This window comes from Armigeres subalbatus, chromosome 1 (genome assembly GCF_024139115.2).
Source record: "Armigeres subalbatus isolate Guangzhou_Male chromosome 1, GZ_Asu_2, whole genome shotgun sequence".
In the NCBI taxonomy this organism is placed as follows: Eukaryota; Metazoa; Arthropoda; class Insecta; order Diptera; family Culicidae; genus Armigeres; species Armigeres subalbatus.
This window is the reverse complement of record NC_085139.1, coordinates 244,992,867-245,015,828: the sequence shown is the minus strand read 5'-3', so window position 1 is coordinate 245,015,828 and position 22,962 is coordinate 244,992,867. Positions and strand designations below refer to the sequence as shown.

General features: G+C 38.9%; 1 protein-coding gene across 5 annotated transcripts in view; it reads right to left on the bottom strand.

Annotated features, from left to right (window-relative positions):
- Positions 1 to 963: 963 nt before the first annotated feature.
- Positions 964 to 22,962, bottom strand: part of LOC134206283 (inositol polyphosphate-5-phosphatase A-like) — a 134,304-nt gene continuing 112,305 nt past the window's right edge. For 4 of the 5 annotated variants that reach the window (XM_062681979.1, XM_062681977.1, XM_062681976.1 and 1 more), the window contains one exon: positions 21,321 to 22,911. In XM_062681979.1, the coding sequence (XP_062537963.1) occupies positions 21,481 to 22,911 (1,431 nt within the window). In that variant the 3' untranslated portion in view covers positions 21,321 to 21,480. Of the gene's footprint in view, positions 3,510 to 21,320; positions 22,912 to 22,962 lie in introns of those variants that run through there. The other variant, XM_062681980.1, reaches the window with a different exon arrangement.

Here is a 22,962-nt window from a genome sequence, read left to right as displayed (position 1 = left end):
AAACTGGTCTTTTTTCGCTGACAGATCTTTCGATTACACGCTTATTTTTATTTCTTCAATTTTATATTTATTTCGATTAACTTTTGAAATGGGCTATTTTTTTTCAATGCTATCTCATATACTTCCTACAGTTGGTTTACCAGTCCAGTCGTTGACCTACGGCCAGGTCAATGTGCCCGTCTCGAGCGGCAACGATGACGCCCGCTCAAACAGCGATGATGCAGCGATGGCGACACGCGGTGACAGCTTATGATGGCGGTTGGCAGTAGGATGAACGGATCGAACTATGGACTCTGTCCACGATGCGATCCTCTGGGCCTCGCCCGGACGATTCGTTGACGGATCGTCCGGCTTTCAGCGGGTTGACGACTGTAGGGAAGGCGAAATTTCGTCCGTGGAGAGGCAGAAGTTCGCATGCTGGGGTGCGAGATTTACTTGCTGCGAAACAAAATAGCCAAACGGCTTTCCGTTTTGACTTCAACTTAACTATCGCACACAATATCTAACTACGCACACTTTTCTTCTAATTTTATAGAAAAGAAAAACGAATAAACTTACAAACGCGCACACTTCTTATACATTGAATGGTCACGGACGAAAAGGCAGAATATATGTTCCCTCAGATTAAGGAAAGTGAATCCTAGACCTAGAATCCTAGTACACATTAGTAACTGCACAATTCCGATGGATAACCTTTCTAGGCGAAAAATAAACTCATCCAAGGAAAGATTAGCTAAAATGTATGGCTTTGTTACCTATGCTAAGGGACAGTTCAATATTTAAATATTTGACACATTTAAACATTTATGTACTATTTACAAAATTCTGACCGTTAAAAGACAGCTTCTATGATGAGTTACCGTGTTACTCATTTTTTCCCTTTATTTCTGTGAATTTTGAAATTGCTTCAGTTCTTCACTTCTCGTGCTACTCAATGAATTTCTCTGCAAGTGATGAAAAATCTTGAACGCATTGCACATTTATTTCTTTCCTTTAGGTATATGTTTTCAAAACATTTTACATTATATCCATATTTTTTTCTTTGCAATATCTCTTTGTATAATATCTTTCAGGGCATAAGTACTCTATTTATTTTATTTCTTTATTATTCCAACTCGGGTTTAATTTCCAACAACGATGTTTAATTTTATATTTTGATATTATTTACGGTTTGACTAAGTTTATCCATACTCATCAAATGATGTTCCTCAAAGTACTACGCCGGTACTGTTGCTACAATAACGTTATAAATCGTATCCAAATATGTAAATTGAATAAACAATATCAACTTATTAGCGCACATTACGCTACTCCATTCATTAATGAGATCCCACATAATCGCCGTATTCGGATTTCGGTAATTATAAATACTATTTAATAATGTTAATTATACTACAGTGCCGTTCCTAAACTATTTACACGAAACAATATCAATTGCAGTACCCGATTGTTAACTATTGGAATATTGGTTTAATATTTTCTATTTTGTTTCTATTTTCCAGAGACTGTAAACCTCTGTAAACGAATTGAATCACAAATATATTCCGGCAGAGAAGACATAACTGAAATCTTTGATCTTAGCTATGGTACTATTAGGTGGTTGATTTGATTGAAATTCAATGAGGGTTCTCCGCAAGGTGGCCCACGACTTGGTTCTCAAAATCGACACCTTCTAGAGGACCATCATGTGTAATTTCAACGATGTAGATTCTTAAATACCGTATTGGACTAGACTGTGATTTGGTTTAAGCTTTGAGGCGCAAACATAATCTTTGATTAAGCTCTGTGTTGGACTAGTTTCGGGCACCTCTCAAAAACAAAAGGGCACCAATTCAAGACAAAATTGGTTCTAATGGCGGTTTTATGACTAAACACGTTTTACTCTATAAAACTTTATGGGCGTTGAAGGACGACTGAAGATCTGAGATTTTCTTGATTAACTCGGAGTTGACACTACATATATGTTTGTGGCTTTCCTTGGACTGGTTGGTGAATCCAAACAGTGAATTTATAATTTCACGTTTATACTACTAAGTTTATATATCGCAGACAAACAGACATAACACACAGGAAGTTTTATGATTATTATAATCATAGAACAAACTTTACAAGCAAATAATTAATCACTTAATCGCAAAAATACTGCTGAAATGATTGAACAGGGTCAAACTTCCACGTGTTATGTCTGATTGCCTGGACCATGATACCACATGATACCATGTTGCCAGTGTACATACCGATACCTAAACTTACACATAGTTAATGGCACTCTAGAGTTTTTGCACCAACTGCTATTGAGAACGAATTTTACAAATTCTGTATTCTTTAGTTCTTCTTCTAGGTTCAGCATGAAGCATTAAAAACACTATCTCAATGCGCTGTCTTTATGCGCTTTCAAATTTGCTGTACTTTACGGAACTCGAGTCACTTTGATAACGACTCCCTAAATGATACTGATGAAAAGAGTGCAGGAATTCAAGAAAACAGGACATGCGAATAACCAGATATCTCTTTCAGTATTTTTGATTGGATAATCCCTATTCCGTCCACAAGTTATGCAAACAATGAAATCTCACAAACCTATGAAAAATCCAACGATCAATAATGCAATAATGCGCTGGTAAATTTGGTTTAGGCCTGCAATGTCTACAATATTTATAAATTTCGTTCAGTAGTCTGCATTTGCTATTATTATTATTATTGCATATTTTAGCATTTATTTTATTTATGACTCTTTGGCTCATGTATATCTTGTAGATATAAAAATGCAGATACTTATTTAAAACTGAAAAATTACTTCAAGTACAAGGTAGAAAACAAATTTGTACTATTCTTTTGTTAACTATTGTAATAAAGTATTCCAAAAGGTGGAATCAAATAAAATAGTACAAACTGTTTTTTTCATGAATTATAAATAAGCTTCATACGGCCTCGATGAACTCTTACGTTATACAAAATAAAATTCTAGATCAGGCGAGATTCTGCTAATTTTCTGCTATTAATAGATTCTGGAATCGTGTAAAACAAACAAATGTCAATGAATAAAACTCATTCCACCGGAACATGATAATAATTACCCATTGCAATTTAACAAACCCAACTTAAGTTCTTTGTTTCCCACTCAAAAGACAAAGCCGTGCTTTAAACGGTCGTCTCCCGAAAGATCATCGAACTACACGCCGACCCACTGACCGACCCGACCGCCCCTGTTGCATCATTATGATGCTGATGGTAGAACACGGTATCCCCGTCGTCCACTGGAACGCCAGGATCATCGAGGCCAACGGTGGCTGCGGCACCAGCGGCCACCGACCGTCCGAAGCAGGCTTCGTCCGATACGCTTCCACTGCCGCTGGAGTCCTGCGATTGGCTCGGGGTGATTTGGACGTAGTGCGTTCTCAGTATCAGGCCACTGTTGCGAGAGGGTTCGTCGCTGATGCGTGCGTTCAGGTCGTCGTATTCCTGCAGCCGGGCACGGAGCTCGTCGGCGGAGATTTCGCGCTGTGTGCCTGCGGCGAGAGAGAGCATTTTTGGAAAGATTTTTTTCGAGTTTTCTTTTTTCAAAAATTTGGACATGTAGAACATTCACAAAAAGCGAAAAAAGGCAACGCTATGAAAAGCCAAAGAGCTGAGCAACTAAATTAGTGTTTAGCAAAAGTGCTTCATACTAACCTTATTTGAGACTCAAATGTGATCTCTAAATGTCACTGTCATTATCGTCGATTCACCTACCTTCTCCAATTGGGTCAACGTTCCATTACTCAAGCTTAGAATAATCAATAACATTACACACTCCGCAATCACTGCTGATGACAAGGACGGTATACGGGTAGTCGAAATCATACGAAGGATATGTACTCGATTCATGAAGTGAGCAAAGCACAGCCAAATATTTACCTCGCTCATGTGTAGATAATTCAGACCGATTACGTCTTATAATAAATACTAGAGAGACCATATGGTATCCTAAAGGAGGACATGTTCTCATTTTTCGATAAAAATAGAATGTCCTCCTTTTTGCATATTTTGAGCAACATGGAAGTCCGAAGAACTTTTTGTTTGGTCTTGAAGAAAATATTACAACAAAGATTCAATCCCAAATCAAACGCATGGTTATATATTTACATTTGCGTTTAATTGCTTTCTAATGGAACTTTTCCATTAGGTTTTCAATCCAAATCAATGTAAATAACAAACACCCAATGAGTAAATTATTAGAAGATATCAAAACAATATCCTGCAAGTTAGCGTTATGTAGGTAATCTGTTTGGTACGGCGGCGAACTCTATTCGATCGGAGCGTTTTGTGGAGTCCAAAGTACGTACGATTTCCTGCCATGATGCGTCTCCGAATTTCTCTGCTGGTATCGTTATCGGAGGTCACCAGTGAGCCCAACTACACGAATTCTTCAACCACCTCGATTTCGTCACCGAAACAAACAAAACACAAAACGCTTATTAGACCGGTAGTTCTCTACGGGCACGAGACCTGGACGATGAAGGAACAACACGCACTGGGAATTTGGTGGGGTGCAGAAGGCGGACGGTATGTGGAGGAGGCGAACAAACCTCGAGTTGCATAAGCTTTTTCGAGAACCAACCATCGTTCACACCGCGAAAATAGGAAGACTACGGTGGGCCGGGCACGTAGCCAGAATGTCGGACAGTAATCCGGTGAAAATGGTTCTCAGCAACGATCCAACGGGAACAAGAAGGCGAGGTGCACAGCGAGCAAGGTGGATCGATCAAGTGGATGACGATTTGCGGACCCTCCGCCAACTGCGTGGTTGGCGACGTGCAGACATGGACCGAGCTGAATGGAGAAGACTCTTATGTACCGCACAGGCCACTTCAGCAGTCTGAATAAATCATAAATAATAATATTAACGCACACATAAAATTTATTTGTAAAATTATTTAAATTTTTGCCAATAAAAATGTGTGGATTTTTATCATTGTACCCAGAAAGCAGGGCTGGTAGCGATCAATGCTGCTCAAAAAGTGACGTTAGTGAAGTGACAAAAGATATTTTAGCTACTAGATAAAGATTTTCGCTTCGGTTCCCTTTGTTCTGCTGTCCGAAACATGTGTGGTACTAAACTGTCAAATCGTATGTATCCCCTATCCTCTCCAGCAAAAGATGTTCCGGACAGCGACAATCTTTATCTAGTAAATAATCTTTTTTAGTGACCAACGTTGTCGAAAAAAGAGACCAATTAATGACCTTCATTTTTTTGTTAAATATCTTGGCTGTGCATATGCACAGCATATGTTTCGAAATGGACAAATTGATATGAAATTTGCGAAAAAAAACACGTGTCTTGGAGGGACTCATACCCTCAACCTCCTACTCTCTGGATAGGCGTGATAACACAGCAAGACCACTTAAAGGTCCCGTTTGCGGAAAACCCTTCAGAATCCGAGTACCAACCTCCACCGCGGTTAGCTCTTTTTTGCAAATTGAATATCTTTCGGATGCTTGATTTGTCCAATCTCCACATGTGCTTTACTATTGTATACCCACAGCCAAGCGAGTGCACATTGTTTATTAAACGAGAGGATCGCACTCCATGCCCCCCAGTAACTGTCTGGGCGGGACGGTATAGAATGCGAATTCAATCGCACTCTGCTGTGCCAAAGGCTTGCTTGGCTAAAGCATTTGATGAGTTTGATTGCCTTAACGTAAGCAGTCGCGTGTACTCAGACGACTAATGACGGTGAAAGACCGACACTTGATTACAATTAATTGCATATTATTCGGCAACTCGGCCGTACGAAAACCATTTTTTTGTTAAATATCTTGGCTGTGCATATGCACAGCATATGTTTCGAAATGGACAAATTGATATGAAATTTGCGAAAAAGAATCCACGTGTCTTGGAGGGACTCGAACCCTCAACGTCCTACTCTCTAGATAGGCGTGATAACCCTTACACAACAAGACCACTTAAAGGTCACGTTTGCGGAAAAGCCATCAGAATCCGAGTACCAACCTCCACCGCGGTTAGCTCTCTTTTTTGCAAATTGAATATCTTTCGGATGCTTGATTTGTCCAATCTCCACATGTGCTGCACCACATGTGCATGCCTTTGGCACAGCAGAGTGCGATTGAATTCGCATTCTATACCGTCCCGCCCAGACAGTTACTGGGGGGCATGGAGTGCGATCCTCTCGTTTAATAAACAATGTGCACTCGCTTGGCTGTGGGTATACAATAGTAAAGCACATGTGGAGATTGGACAAATCAAGCATCCGAAACAGGGTTGTTAATCGATAAATTATCGTCGTTAATTTAACGCCAACTTCGATAACGATACCGGTTGTACGATGATGCTTCGTTGACGATAAAGTGAGCGTTGAATCAACGTTATCGTTATCGATCATTCGTTAATTTATCGATAATTATCGAGTTAACTGTAACATGTACTACAGTTAAAAGTACAAATATTCACTAGTTGGGTTTGCAATATCTATTTTGAATATTGTATCGCCGTAGGGGCTGTCCATATACCACGTGGACAGGTTGTGGTCAGTTTTAGATACCCGCCTCTCCCAGAGTGGACATCCGCTCATATAAATTATACAAAAATTGTAAAAAATCCTGAAATTGAATTGGTATTCAAGGAGGTCACCGAATTGACAAAACAAATTTCTTACAGAGTCGCAATTTATTACAGAGAATCTGAGAGCATTTTTATTCACCCTATTTTTGTTTACGGACAAATGAAACTTCCGAGCGAATGCAGCTCGTTCGAATCGTTTCCCCATTTGATTTTCCTGGTGTAAGCGAGAATGCGCATCAGTTTTCGTCCGGAAGCGCGTAACGTAAACAAGAATAAGGATGAATGTCTGATTAACAAAACTTCTATTTGAAGATCCCGATCAGTTAAATGATTATTTTATGACTCACAGTGTGGACCAATCCCCTTAGCCTTACCGAATCATATTGAATAGGTGATAAGGATAACCCACCAATATATTGAGAGTATATTCACTCGGTACTGGTGCTCTAAGTCTGGAATGCAGCACTACAGATCGGTGCATCAAATAAGTCCTAGATCGAAATATATTGCCGAGGGGTTCCGATTCCAGCTGAATATTCTTGACAAAGGAAAGTCATTATGTGCTCTCAGTAAATCCGCCTGGGTAGTGCAAATTTCCGCTATCTTTTTATCGGAGCACCTATGCTGCATAGTGAAAAAAAATCACTTAACCACCAACAGAACACCTCCTTTCCCTTCGTTTCATAGAGTAGCAGGCATTTAGCAATAGCTCTAGAGTGCCCCGCTTCAATTAACTCTGGTAAACCAGCTGCAAACAATTTGTTCCTTTCTCGGCTTCTGTCAAAATTTTACACCAACTTTGTTCGCGTAATCTAGTAACCCCATTATCGCAAAATTATCGAGTTAACTTACGTTAAATTATCGAACTCCGATAATAGTTCAGTTGATTCATCGTTATCGTAGCAACCGATAACGTTGATCACAATCAACTTTATCGGCGATAACGATAAATCAACGATTAACAACCCTGATCCGAAAGATATTCAATTTGCAAAAAAGAGAGCTAACCGCGGTGGAGGTTGGTACTCGGATTCTGATGGCTTTTCCGCAAACGTGACCTTTAAGTGGTCTTGTTGTGTAGGGGTTATCACGCCTATCTAGAGAGTAGGAGGTTGAGGGTGCGAGTCCCTCCAAGACACCTGGATTCTTTTTCGCAAATTTCATATCAATTTGTCCATTTCGAAACATATGCTGTATGCACAGCCAAGATATTTAACAAAAAAATGGTTTTCGTACGGCCGAGTTGCCGAATAATATGCAATTAATTGACCTTCATTTGCTGAAAATGTGATCAAATAGTGACTTCCCAGATCTCAAAAATCATGTAGGATTTGAATCATGGTAAAATCTTGCATAATTCGAATCATCCAACTCACCTTAGGATGTTTTGTAATTTCGCCTCCAATGATTTTTCGGCAAATGAGTGAAACGAAGGAATTATGCAAGAAAAACTCAAGCTCCTTTAAAAGCTGCAAACGAGTTTACTCGCGGGAGAGAACTTGATGAATAAGATTTGGAATGGTTTTACCAGTAACACTTGCTGGTGTAGAAAAAGTGATCAAAATTTAGTTTCATATGAAGTTAAGAGCTAGTGAGTCACAAGTTGTTACACGGTATTGTTGGAAAACCAGATAGTGTGGGACACCTCGGTGTTGATGAAAGATAGCTGGGAAGCAGGTGCGTGGCGGAATTCATTAGAAGGTCGGACCCCGTAATATTTTGGTTTTACACTGGTTTCATAACACTCTTGAAGGGTAAAATGTGATCGTCAAGAGCGTTATAAAACTTAAAATGTTACTTGGGAAATGTTCAATTGGTTGCTGGCTGGTTAGCAGGAATCCAGAAGGATGAATGTACGTGTGTAGCTGGTTGCGTTGCGTTGCGTTGCGTTGTAACGGAGTATTTCGTAGATTGCATACTGATAGTTGTCATGTACCATATTCTTTACCTTTCTTACCCATTGCTTATGGATTTCCATTTGGGATTCAATGGAAATCCAATTGAAGTCCAAAATGATAAAACATGAAAGCTATCATTGCTGGCCACGCCCATCTTCTCCGTTACTAGGAAAGGGAAGGAAATGATGATATGACATCTACTTAACGAGAGGCCAGCGACTCACCGACGCCCTCATAGATGTCAAGGAATTGGATGGTGGGTAGGGTATGTGGTTTAGGAGTATCATTATAAGCAAATGATAGAAAATTTGTGGAAATACGTTGGGAGTGACTTTGCTAAGAAATTTATGTCACTCCATTATCCTTGCCGATGATTTTCCTCGGATGGGGCGAAGGTATTAGCCTTGCCCTGGCTAATAGCCTAGGTTTAAGCCTTTGCTCGCTCTCTGAAACAAAAAAAGAGCAAAAAGAAATTAAATTCCCCTTCCCCCCTGATATGATAATGATTTTGATCTCTATAAATAGCACAAAACAGTAGAAGATTGCTGCAGAAAGTTAAATTCAGTAGGAGAGACGATAGAGTATACCGGTACCGGTTGACATAGGTGATCATCGAGAAAATCCGACCTAGGGAACATATAACCTAATTTACTGATCCAGCTTATCTACAAGGTTCCTATAACAAAATTGTTAAATATGTACATCGACTGCATGTGTTGGATCACACGTATATTGACCAGTTTAGTCCGCTACAATAAAAGCTCACATAGGTAGGAACAGTGAAATGTAATGTATAATATAAACACAATCAATGTAATACGTATTCCACTGAGTTCTAATAAATATAGTCTAATAAGCAATAAGGTTTCATGATAAGTATATAATTTTGAATGGTTAAATCTGATTACAAAAACCTATTCACTACGCTTGAATTGAATTCTTGATTCAAACAATAATTCAGTTGTTTAAAAATGATTACGTAAAGTTCCAACGCGTTAATGTGGATCATTTTGTGCAAATGAAATCCCCGTTAGAGTTATGCAATTTCAAAATTATTAGTAAAACATATACAATAATAGGTAACCTTTGGGGTCGTTCAAAAATAATGTCACAGGTTTTAGGGGGGGGTGTAAGATTTTGTGACAGTACATGTACTGGGTATACAAAAAAGCGTGACAGAGGGGTGAAGGGGGTCTAGAAATCTCAAAAAGAGTAGACGTCATATTTGAATCGCCCCTTTAACTAAATAATACACATAGATTGAAGATTGGGCTTGAACATACGATGTTATGTTGCTCAGCTCATTATGGATCGCCAATTTCCCTATTGTACACATATCTATTGTAAACGCCTTTTAAGACGTTAAAATTACAAAATATGGAATTTCATACAAACTCACTAAATACACTCCTCCCACAATTATGGATCACCCACAATTATGGATCACTTTTGTGTTTGACATTAAATTTCTAGCTTGATATCAATAATGTAACTCCGCATATATTTTTGTTACATAAAACACTTATTTTCTAACATTTATTGCGTTTATCATGCTTTTCAACCCAAAAACAATGGTAGTTATGCGCATTTGAAAACTTGCTGTTGAGCATCTGTCAAAATATCAACATTTTTTGTGGCTTCACAAGAAGTGGTTGCTTCATTCATAAGCTTTAAAATCGTTAAATTTTTCATATCAAAGTGAAAAAATGGTTCGTACACCAAAATTAAGGTATGTTTTTCACAAATCACACAGAGTTTACATCATTTTCGTTTTATTCTGTTAAAAATTAAAGAATATTAAAGTGATCCATAATTGTGACCGGAAACGAGTAGATTCCCACAATTATGGATCACTTTCCATTGAAGTATTTTCCTGAATCTAGTGATTCTCACATACTGCCGAGTCGTTCTTGGGTATTCGTCGGTCTGCTAAAACCACCGAGATCTGATATAAACAAATCTATGGAAATCCGTCGAAATTGAAATTCAATAAGATTCAGTTAAAACCATCTATCATTATTTCTCTGGCCTTAGCATCTCATCATAGCGTATCTTCTTTAACTTGCAAGAAACATTAAAAACGGATGCAATACAATTCCGAAGCTTTATAAAAAGCAGCATTCGATGCTCGTAAAACGGAAATAATCCGTAAGGCGTCAAACCTTCGCCAGGTTCCTTTCACAACACTGCAACGTCATCTTAAGTCACCCCTAAGAATATCAACCCTGGGCCCTCAACAGTCTTGCGAGCAAATGAAGAAGTTCGCTTGGTGAAAGGGAATTTTCTTTCGGCAATCACCTGTGAAAAAATATTTGCTACAAGACTATGTCCGTTCTGAGTTTGGAAAATAACATTTATCGGTGGCTGATATCAAGACACGCTGGAATAGAATGTTATCCATGTTCAAACGGTTCTATGAGTTGAAGATGCCCGTTAAAAAAACTATGATTGATTTGGAGCTTCAATCCAAATTCAACCACACAGTGAGGATGATTTTTTGTCGGTAGGTGAAATAATTCAAGCCATCTAAACTATTCAAGTTGCTGTGGAACTACTCCATCCTTCCACACCCCTTCAAACGTGAATTAATGTATGGATGATCCACGATCATTCATCTTTTACTTCGTGTATTTTTTGCTTATAAAACAAGCTGTTTTATGAACGAAGACATTTCTCACTCTAATTTAGGGATTGTCCATAAATATGTGGAGACCATATGGTGATGAAAATGAGAATACACCCAGGTTTTTTTTACACGGTTTGGTTTTGGTCGTTTAAGACCTTCATCGTCAATGAAGCAATGAGTTAACCCCACCAAAAAATTCACAAAAAATCAAAGAAAATTCAGGGGGTATTTGAAAAACTGTAAAAAATCAGGTTAACCGAGAAATTAATGAATTCCAACCGCGTAAAAAAACACTTGGGTGTATCAGTATACTGAACCATAATATGTACCAAATTGATCCATAATTGTGACCGCTTCCAAAAGTGATCCATAATATGATTTTTGACCACGGTTCAAATATTTAGCTTTTGGCTATATTTTAATGAAATTTTATGCATGAAACACTGTGCCAATCAAAAATTGATTCATAAACGATTCCAGAACCGTTTTTACACTCAAAGTTCCAACCTCCTACATTTTTTTAGTGAACTATGAAAATTGGTTTCAACACTAATTGATCCATAATAGTGGGGGGAGGGTATTGTTCGTTATCTTATGGCCCAATATTATTCAAACACAGTTCTTATATCTGTTCCCATGTCAGTAACAAGGCAATGTGTACATGAAATACATTGATTTCTCACCCAAACATCAAGAATCATGAACAAAATTATGCTCACCTAACATAATTTTGAATCGAAAACCATTTTATGACATCCAAAATTTCATTAATTTCACACTTTTTAAGAATTCAGCTGAAAAAACACCTTCACCACCATGCACATATTTTATTAACATTAAAAATAGTTAATCCCATGCCTGTACCTATATTAATAACACTATGTTCTACAAAAATCCGCACAATATTAATCGTATGTATATGTAACGATATGTTTGCAGTGATGCTGAATTCTTCAATATTTTGTATTATTGAATGAATTATAAAATATACAATACCAAATTTTGATGTAGTTTTTCTACTTAACCGTTCAATTTTATGTTCGCCATGTCTTATCTTTTTGAAACACCTTATTTTACAAAAATGAGGTGAATTTTACAAAGGAAATGTATTCAACTTTTTTTTAAATAAAACTGTAGGTTGATAACACTTAAGAAATAAAAATACTGTAAGCCATGAAAACAGTTTGGATTATTTAAGAAGTTGTGAATTTCAAGCCTATATCAATCTATATGATTTTTTTAAAATTATACTTTAAAAAAATTCATATAGAGGGGAAATGTTCCGATCTCAATCTCACTGTACATATATCCATCTCATCGCTGAACAAAGAAATACGGCACCAAATTCGTTGCTTCTTTTTGTCAACATGCGTGCTCACTGCTGAAAAAAATCACAAAAATAATAAACAAACCAAATTCCTTTCCATTGCTTTGTTTTTGATGGGATGGAAATAGGAGCTATGGGATGAAGTGGCGAACCGTTCCCCGATATAGATTTATCGTGAAATGGAATTTACTTTATTTGTTGTGAAGTAAATTTCAACAGAATACATATGTTTTATCTGGAAATGGAATTGTATCTGCTTGTAATAATTAAGCAGAAAATCGGATCAACAGTTCAGAGGTAGTAATATTTTTAATTTGGATCTCGTGAACTAATGTATTCCATTATGGTGTTATTAATATGGGATTTTTGATCATTTCATACAAAGCATCTCATTGAGCAAAGAAAATGAAAATATTAAGAGGTAAAACTTATCTTGGTAACGGGATCTTCATATAATTTGGCTTCTTTTTCAAATCACACACGACACTTATGGCTTAAAAATATTCACCGGCACCACTTGAACCTACTAATCTACTATTTTTTGCTTCACTTGCCGAACTACATTTAACACAAACTTTCAAATTAACTAAAACATATCAAAAGAAAAACGGAAACATAAAATGGAAAAAAATGACAGCAACTTTAAGATGCATGCGTCCACGCGCAATGCTTGCTGCGACTTCTGAATGTACATGTGTAGCTGGTGAACAGAAAATCGAGACGCGTTGTGTATGCATTGTAGTCGGGCCACTTATACAGGCGCATGTGCTAGAGAAGTTGGCGTGCAAACTTCGGAGTAAAGACCATTTGTACGAGCAACGTAAATAGACCAGGAACTGCAAGGAGGAAACTCAGCCTCAGCGTTAGAAGGAGCAAAGAGTGTCGCGAGGCGTCCTCCCTAAGGAGGAGTGTTGGAGTACCAGATAGTGTGGGACTCCTCGGTTTTGATGGAGGTTAGGTAGGAAGCAAGAACCGGCTAGTTGTACTTGCTTTTGGGTAGATTATGGAAGATTGTTATTGATATATTGTATATACCCGTTGATTGAATGAAGAGAACTGAAGCTGCTGGCAGAATTACCAGCCTGTCGTGGAGCAGAGGGAACTTCAGTATTGTTTTGTCTTTGTGAGGGGGTTTTAATTTAAACAACAATTTTGCAACAAGTTCTACATTATTGTGGGGAACAATGTTTTGTATGACTTCGAACTTTTCCCTACAACCTCTGTATGTGAAAATGCCTATTTTTTTATTGAGAATCGTGTAATAATGGCTAGATATAGTTTTTTTTTTCGAAAATATAATCGAAATTAGATTCATCTGTTCATTTGAAAAACCTAAAAATATAAAAAAACCCTGATTAATCCACCTAGCGGTGTTGGTGCCTTTCTCGTGCAAAAAAATTACAAAAAATATGAGTGAGTGCTTTTCAGCGTGTTTTGCGCATAGAAAATAGTATTTTGGCCATAACTTCGGATCCCATAGTCCAATCTGGCCAATTTTCAATAGCAAACAATGGGACAGGATTCTCAGTCGAATGGAACTTGTTGCGAGTAATTTGGCCAATGCTAAGTTCCAAAAAGTGTGTCTACAAAATTTTGTACACATACACACACACACACACATACATACATACACACAAACAGACATCACCTCAATTCGTCGAACTGAGTCGATTGGTATATAACACTATGGGTCTCCGAGCCTTCTATCCAAAGTTTGGTTTTGGAGTGATGATATAGCCTTTACGTATACTTAGTATACGAGAAAGGCAAAAATATTGCTATTCAAAAAATAAGACTGTTTTTAGAAATAGCACTGCTGCATCATAAAATATATTGTGAACATTAATGGACAAATAAACAGCGATCGTAGTAACAGATTTAAATATATTTTTGAGATTAAAGAATCCACGCAAGATGTAGAGAAAAACTTTTGAAGCTCCTCTATGAAATCAGGGGTTTCTTATACTAAATCTAAGAATTTTAGTAAACAATAATTTCTAAATGAGAATCTTAAATGTGTTAAATTTGCATCGGGATTACATTAATTCATAATAATTAACCATAGCACAGATTTTTGCCAGACTTTGGCCTCTCATCTTTTTTAAATCTAAATAGTTTGTTTAGGCTTCGCTTTAGTTCCTTTAGGCTTTAGTTCCTCGCTCAACATTGGTTTCTTTGAAGCACCAGGAAATTCATGTAGAATTAAAAAGATTCAATTTCAATAGTTCAATTAATTATGGAGTTTATTAGTTTTTTTTTCTCAAAAATATTAGAAAATCAACAAAGTGTGTTATACTTTGGAATATGTCTGGATTCACGATCGCATTCTGCTTACCTTGCAGTACATTCATGAATAGTTAAATAGAATCTGTACATTAAATTATTATTGGAAATCTAATAACTGAGGCATACAAGCTGGTCAAGTATTAGTGGGAAATTAAAAACAAGAAGAAGCTAAGAGCGACTTTCAGGCTAACAAGCCTCGAAAGTTCATTTTTTTATACATCCATCAGGTTTACTATAAAGCAACTTTATCGAAGAGTACCCAAAGCGTTACATTATTCGAAATTTCTTTCCCATGCTAGGATCTTGTACCTCACGAAACTTGGATTTACCTACTTTTTATTTTGATCAAAATAGTTGAAAATAGTGACTTTTTACGAGAAAAAGTGACTTTAGTGACTTAAGCTCGAAAAAAGAGACTTTTTAGTGACTTACCCGAAAAAAGTGACCAAGTCACTAAAAAGTGACCGGCTACCAGGCCTGCAGAAAGGCAAAAGTAGAGCAAACGGATTGATTCAACGGCAATAAACTCGGCAACGAATAAAGGACAAAGATTGGAAAGTCGGATCTTGGAACGTGAAAACTTTGAATGAACCCGCACGTGTTGAGCTCCTGGCTCGTGAGTGGCAGAAGGTCGGCGTGAGTGTGGCAGCAATCCAGGAAATACGGTGGCCCAGAACTGGAGAACGTGAATTCCGGGCGGTGGATCCCATAGCGAACACTTCATTCAAGTACCACATCTACTATAGCGGCGGTGGCAGAGCAGAACAAGGATTTGGCATCATGGTGATCGGGAAGCAGATGAAGCGTGTTATCCGGTGGAAGCCGATAAGCGACCGCATTTGCGTGTTAAGAATGAAGGGCAAATTCTTCAACTATAGCCTTATCAGTATGTATGCTCCAACGAACGATAAGCCTGATGACGTGGTGAATGCGCAGATCGGAAGAGAAAGTTTCTTTCGCCCTGTCATTGGTACGAAAAGCCTTCATTCCGCTACCAACGATAATGGTCTGTGACTTGTAACCTTTGCTGCTGCTAGAGGGATGGCAATAAGCAGTACTACTTCGCACGTAAGAATATCCGCAAGCACACCTGGCAACATCCGAATGGAGACACTTGGTCACAGATAGACCACTTGCTCGAGTGCGTTTGCATAGGCGTGAGCGTTCTCAATAGTCCTCCCCTGATGTATTGCTTAATTGCGGCCCGGGGGATAGGATTGGCGGAAGGGTTTTGGTTTGAGTGGGTCGGGTGATCCCATCCCCACACTACCTGAGTTAACCCCCTCAGGTGTCTGTCCGCAGATTTCCGTTTACTCTTGCTCAAGAAAAAAAAGACCACGTGCTGATCGACGGACGACATTTTTTGGATGTTATAGATGTAAGGTCTTCCAGAGGTCCGCACATTGACTCGGATCACTACCTTGTGGTTGCAGAAATTTGGGCCAGCGTCACGAATTCACGAAACAACAGAACGATGCGTTTCAATATCAAACGCTTGTCAGTTGAAAAAGTTGCTGAACAGTACCACCAGAATCTGGACGAGCGGATAGGAGATGCCACCGAATCTGGCGACGTCAACAGATTGTGGGAAAATTTCCACGAAGCTGTGACTACAACAGCGCAGGAAGTGTTAGGAGTTCCAGCGAGTGACGGACCAGAAAAATGTTGCTAGGAGTCGAATGCTAGTGGCTCCAACAGTGGCTTCCAACAGAGAGCGGTACAGTGTAGCAAGGACAGAAGAGAAACGAATCCACCCCAGAAAAATAAAAAAAGGAAACACGAAGAGAGTGTGATAGCTGAAGCGCAGGAGAACATGGTTAGAAGCGATATGTGGAGATTTTACGCAATTGTCAATGGCGCGCGGCATAGAACTACCCCAAGTAACATTTTGAATTCTATTTGGATTTATTCAAGTTTTATTGCAGTTTTATCAAGGATTCGCATAAACTGTAGAGTTTTATCATAGTGTTCATCTAGTCCAAGTTACCTCAAAGCTAAATTCTCTTATAATAGTTTTATGATATGCTCCATTGGTCCATCTTAAGCTGTTTTTTTTTTTATAAATTATGCAACAAGAGCACTATATCCCAATTGAAACCAAATAGTTTTGAGAAAGTTTTATGGTACTCTTCATTAAGAAAGAACGATCTTGAAAATGCTTTTATAAAACTTCCTTAAAACTATGTGGTTTTGAGTGGGAGAAAGTGCTCTTGTTGATGAATACATCAAAACAAACAAAACATAATGTCAAATTGGACGCAAACAAGTGTATAAATTAAAAACAAGTGGATCAAAAGCAAAAATAATGTAAATTTATTCCATATATGGAAACTCCATTTGCGCAAGCATCTGTTTTTTTCTATCGAAGTTTTCTTTCTATCGGATCATCAGCTGCAGTTTTCTTTCTATCGGATCAAATTTACCAGCTGCATCAGCTGTCTTGATCTTCCAATACCAGGCAGATTTCATATCCTCCCATTTATCATATGATCGATCAATTTTCTTTAAAATACATTTTCTCGATTTTTTGGGCGTTCGTAATCATAACCAACTGGGTACAATACACAGGCGAATTTCTCCAGTTTTCAACGAACGGTTGAGCTACGCAACAAATACTGGCAAGTTAAGTATTTACAAGATAGATCTTTAACATATTGTTGCAAAATCGCGACCAAAAATCATTATCGAACTCTCAACTCTATTCGTATTTCGTAGCTGGTTTATTTTTAATAAAGAAGTATTAACCAATTACTTTTTGATTAAAAATAACCCTATAGATGTTTAACTGACAGGTAAACAAATAAGTTATATGCATTTCTTTTTCAGTTGAATTGCATGTTATTATATGACAATATTCGCAAAACGGATGATTTCGGCTCAATCTGTGTCGTTTTTTATTGCAATCATGCGTGCCCACTACTGAAAACCATCACAAACATGGAAATCAAAACATTTTGCGCTCCAATTATTTGTTCTCGATTTGATATAGATAGATAGGTATTATGAACCCGAGGAGCAGTAACCCTATTGAGTTTTCATTTAATGCAGCATTTTGTGCAGATATTTAGTTTAGTGAATATTTAACGGCGAACTCTTTCCAAATGAACGACTTGTTTTCGTTGGAATTGTAAACAACATGTTAGACTACGTTCAGATTATGAGCTATATCACTTGATATAGAGCATCTTGACATCAGTGTTTGTACATCTAGTTTTCACTGGAAATAATGCATATGGCATCTCATGTCAAGATTCGCTATATCAAGTGATATAGCTCATAATCTGAACGTACTATTATAATGAAAGCACCAAACTTATAACGCTCTTCAATAAAACTTCTTAGTTTTGACCAGTCCTAGTTAGTTCTATTCAAGACAAACTAAGCTTCGTCAAGATTGCGATAAATCTAGTTCAATTTATCATGCTCCTGCATAAACCTAATAGTACGTTCAGATTATGAGCTATATCACTTGATATAGAGCATCTTGACATCAGTGTTTGTACATCTAGTTTTCACTGGAAATAATGCATATGGCATCTCATGTCAAGATTGGCTATATCAAGTGATATAGCTCATAATCTGAACGTACTATAACAGGTTTTGTATGAGATAAAGTGGTTTTAAACCAATCTTATGATGGTTTTCGATAAAACTATTGAAATCATGGCGGATTATCGTCTGCGTCAAATTTCTTGATGGAAGCCACTTCTATATGAACGATGAAAACTATTTGTTTTAATTTTACATGCATGAGTCATTTCATAGATCGGAGCATAAAACAAATATTGTTACATCTGCGAAATAAAAAGTAGAGCAAACATTTTTTTTGGGTATGTACAATTTTTTAAATAAAAATAGTTTTTCAAAATAATATTATATCTTGCAATATAAATAAGGCGCATTCAATATTCGTTACATTTATTCGGAAAAGCATCGACAAAGTGGTTGTGGCATGTGGAATTACACGATCACAACGAAATTAAGTTTCAATTTATCAACGTATCCATAATAATTTTCATCATTATGAGATACTGTTCGATTTGGTTCAGACAAAATTCAATATAAACAAGCATAAACATCAGCGGATTTAGATAACGAAAACACATGGTGTCAAATTCCTTAGTAAACCCAAAAGGGTTTTATGCGGATCTTTCATGCCATCATAAGCTCACTTTGATAAAACTAACAAGTTTTAAGCGAACCTTGGAAAATGGTCTTGAACACCTTCACAAGAGTGGGCCTCTTTCGCCTTATAGTGGTTTTATGGCTGTCTTGAAGCAAGCTTGTAGGACAATTGGCTTTAAATGTGGTTTTAAGGCACAAGTCTAGAAGTGTGCTTCAAGTGCATCATAAAATTAATTTTGCTACTTGGGACGCCAGTGCCCGACATGTGCAATTACCGAGAGGGGAATTTGCTGACAGACAAGACTATGGTGGCAGCCAGGTGGAAGGAGCATTTTGAAGATTTGTTGAGCGGTGAGAATGAAGGTATATCAAGGAGCAGGATGAACATAGTCGGCGACGGTCAAGCTATGGAACCACCAACGCTGGACGAGGTAAAGAAGGCTCTAAACGAGCTGAAAAACACGGAAGTGAGCAGCTGCATCAATCAATCCACCACATTATCCAGAAAATATGGGAGGATGAAGAACAGCCTGCCGGCTGGTTGGATGGCCTCCCCTAGCAGCAAACATGGTCCACATAGGTTATTGCAGCTTATATGTGACCGAATTCAGCCACAATCAAGTTGCTGCAACCATTTTTATCTGACTTGTGCTGCTCGTGTCATATGCCCAATCTATAATAAAGAACACAGACTAGAGTGTGCCAATTACAGAGGATCACCCTTCTGAACTCGGTGTACGAAACTGATTAGACTGATACGTGCAACGCTGGATGGCTCGAAATCAAGTATTCGGATTGCAGACGAAGTGTCAACCACGTTTGTGACCTTAGACGGAATAATGCGGACTTTCTAATTTATTGTTCAAAATTACACTCGAAGGCGCTATTAGGAGATCTGGCGTGCAGAGGTCGCATATGCTTCTGGGCTTTGCGGATGACATCGACCTTTGTCTCACTAAAGAGGGAGACGACGAAGATAGGCTTAACCATTAACTCTACCAAGACAATGTACTTGGTGGCAAGTAGAGATAGAGGAAGACCTAGTGGTGTTGGTGCTGAGGTAGTGCTTGATGGGGACGAGTTTGAAGATGTTGAAGAATTTGTTTACCTTGGAACGCTTGTGACATGTGACAATGACGTTTCCCGTGAAGTGAAAAGATGTATTGCTGCTGCGAAGAGAACCTTTCACGGATTACGTAACCAGCTTAGGTCCCGCAACATGCAGACGGAAACGGAATTTGCTCTATACAAAACTCTGATTCTACCAGTGGCCCTTTATGGACATGAAACATGGATGTTAAAAGAGGCGGACCGGAGATCGGGGTTTTTGAGCGAAAAGTGCTGCGTACAATATTCGGAGGGAAACTAGAAAATAGTGTGTGGCCCAGACGCATGAATCATGAACTGTACAAGTATACAAAGAAGAAAATATTGTGAATCGTATAAAATACGGTAGATTTCAGTGGGCTGGTCACTTAGTGCGAATGTCGGAAGAAAGAATAGCGAAAACAATATTAAACAGAGAACTAGGTAGAGGCCGGCGACTTTGTGGAAGGCCACGAACACGCGATGGATTCGGACCTAGGGACCATAAACGTTCGGGGAATTTTGAGGAACATCGCCCAAGACCAACGATTATGGAGCTCTACGCCAGGCATAGGTGTGTCGACGCTGTAGCCAACCAGGTATACAAGTAGGTAAGAGGGAACCCCATTAAAAAAATTGAAAGTGTTTTTAAACCCCCATACTATAATTAAGTATAATCAATATATTATACAATATAGCGATTGAACGTATCTGTTTTTCAAGTTTTCTGGCTTCCGGAGTGCGATTTTGAGTATCTTTCGAGGAGAAAAAAATCATTTCATATTGCCAGCAAGGAAAACTGCCGTGTCTTTCTCAATATTTCACTGAGGAGCAATATAAGTCTTTCACGATGACAAAACCAGAACGTCGTATTGAAAGGTTTCCCCAGTGGTGGCAATCACTGGGTGAGATCAAGATGATAATTTTACAATTGCTTGGATTTGCGTCAGCCAAAGTAAAAAAATGGAGAAAGACAACTTACTCTGAATTTCCCAAACATGTCACTTAGTTCACTACAATATAAAGCTACATGGCGCACGAATATGAACACAATCGATTACGGTAGAATTTCCCGTCAGAGTGGGATAGATTCTGTTTGGAAAAGCGACAAATTTGAACAATTCAAAATCTGGTTACAGGCGATGAGATTTTTGCACTGGTGGCATTTTACAGACGCAAGACACACAAGTACTCAAAACGTAAGACGTACTAAATCAAGCATTAATAAGAACGAATATTGATTGGAGCATAATGTTAAGCTTTAAATTAAACAAAAAACTCAACTGATTAATCGATTTCAAAGGCATAAAACAGACAGGTCAACTCGATCTCGGATTTTAATCCAACAGAAGCTAAAAAGGGGAACTAAATGTGGGGACAAATAAGCATACTAATAAAACACACAAACAGTTAAAAAAAATAAACCAATTTTAATTTCTTGCTATTTAGAAACCACAAACACAGTAATTCCTAACCTTATAAGTACAATCAGTGCAACTTTAACATTCACACATAACATAAATATAAATCTAAAATCAAGCTCCCCGTCATCGAAGCGAGGAGTTTCTGGCTACGCTATCGCACAGCAGTTCCACCGCCGATGACAGCATTCAGCCAGTTTCCCATCATTCCGATCGGCATCCAGCAACAGGTGCCGCCGCGGTTGGCCATCGCTACCGACAAATATCACTTCATCCACGCCTCCATCGTGACTAGATTTGCCGCCGGCCCCCGTCTCCCCGCGGCCATCGTCCAACGGCTGTAGCTCTTCTCCCAGTACCGCACTGTTGTTTCCTGTTGCCGCCGCTGCGGCCAGTGCTTTCGTTTCCTGATAGGTTTTCCGTCGATCCGAAATTCGTTTGAGTTTCTCCAGCCGCGACTTGAGCTGCCGTGGCGAAACGCCCCCACCGATGGTGGAGCTTTTCTTTGAGGAGGAATTCGTCAGAGATGCGTTCGGTTGCTTCGGCTCGCTGAGCGGTTGCTTTGGGTTGCCGTCGGTTGCTCTTGTCGGGCTATCGATCGCGTCCAGTGCGTTAGCAGGTTGAGATTCATCGAAGTCCGGTTTGTTATCGGCACTTTCCGGTGCCGGGGAATGAGATTCTACACTTTCCGGAGTGTATGGTTCGAACTGACGGTTGGCACTGGCGGCCGTGGCCGTTATGCCCCCAGCGGTCGTCGTGTACGTGTTCAGGTAATGCGTATCGATGCGATTGACGATGATGTCATTTGCTAACATGAGACGCCGCGAGATGAGCGTCTTCCGATGTTCCATCGGTTGATGTTTGATGATGTTCCGGCAGTTGGGGCAAATCTGGCTGTTGCCAAGACCTCCACCCCCGCCTCCTCCACTTCCACCACCGGTATCCACTTGGGACTGATCAAGGCAGCTTGTTGAACCGGAACGGCTGCGCCTGTATTCACCACCCACTAGACTGAAGCTACTGCTGTACATTGAACACATGCATACGTTAGCGTTGGAATCCGTGTCGAACACGCTGATGCGGACCGGTGGAGGCAGTTTGGCAGGGCGACTTGTGTCCTGAGGTTTCTTTTCGTCTGAGTCGGCACCAGTGGCACACAATACGGTAGGAATTTCCAACTCCGACAAGATTCGATCAAACGTAGACTGAATGCGATCGAAACAGACCGGACAGTGATGTTGATGATTAGCGAATGTCGGACTGGTAAGGGTGCTTTGAGCGGTGCTGGTTAGAGCAGTTGAAGGAGGAGAATGGTTGCTGTTATCAGGATGTGCCGCCGTCGGGACGGAAGGGAAACCGATGCTGTTGCTGATTATGCTAGTGGCGTCGTTGGCATTGCTACTATTGCTATTTAGTTTGCTAGCTAAAAAACTACTGCAGCTATTGTTATTATGATTAACATTAACATTATTATTACTACTATTGGAATTGTGTTCAACACGTCTATGCACATGCGTATCACAGGAACAGTAATTTAAAATACCTTGACTCGTCTTGATTCGTAAGTGGAGGAACACCGGCTGAAACGATAGAAAGGTAGTTATAGATGTTTGTGACAATCTATGATTTTG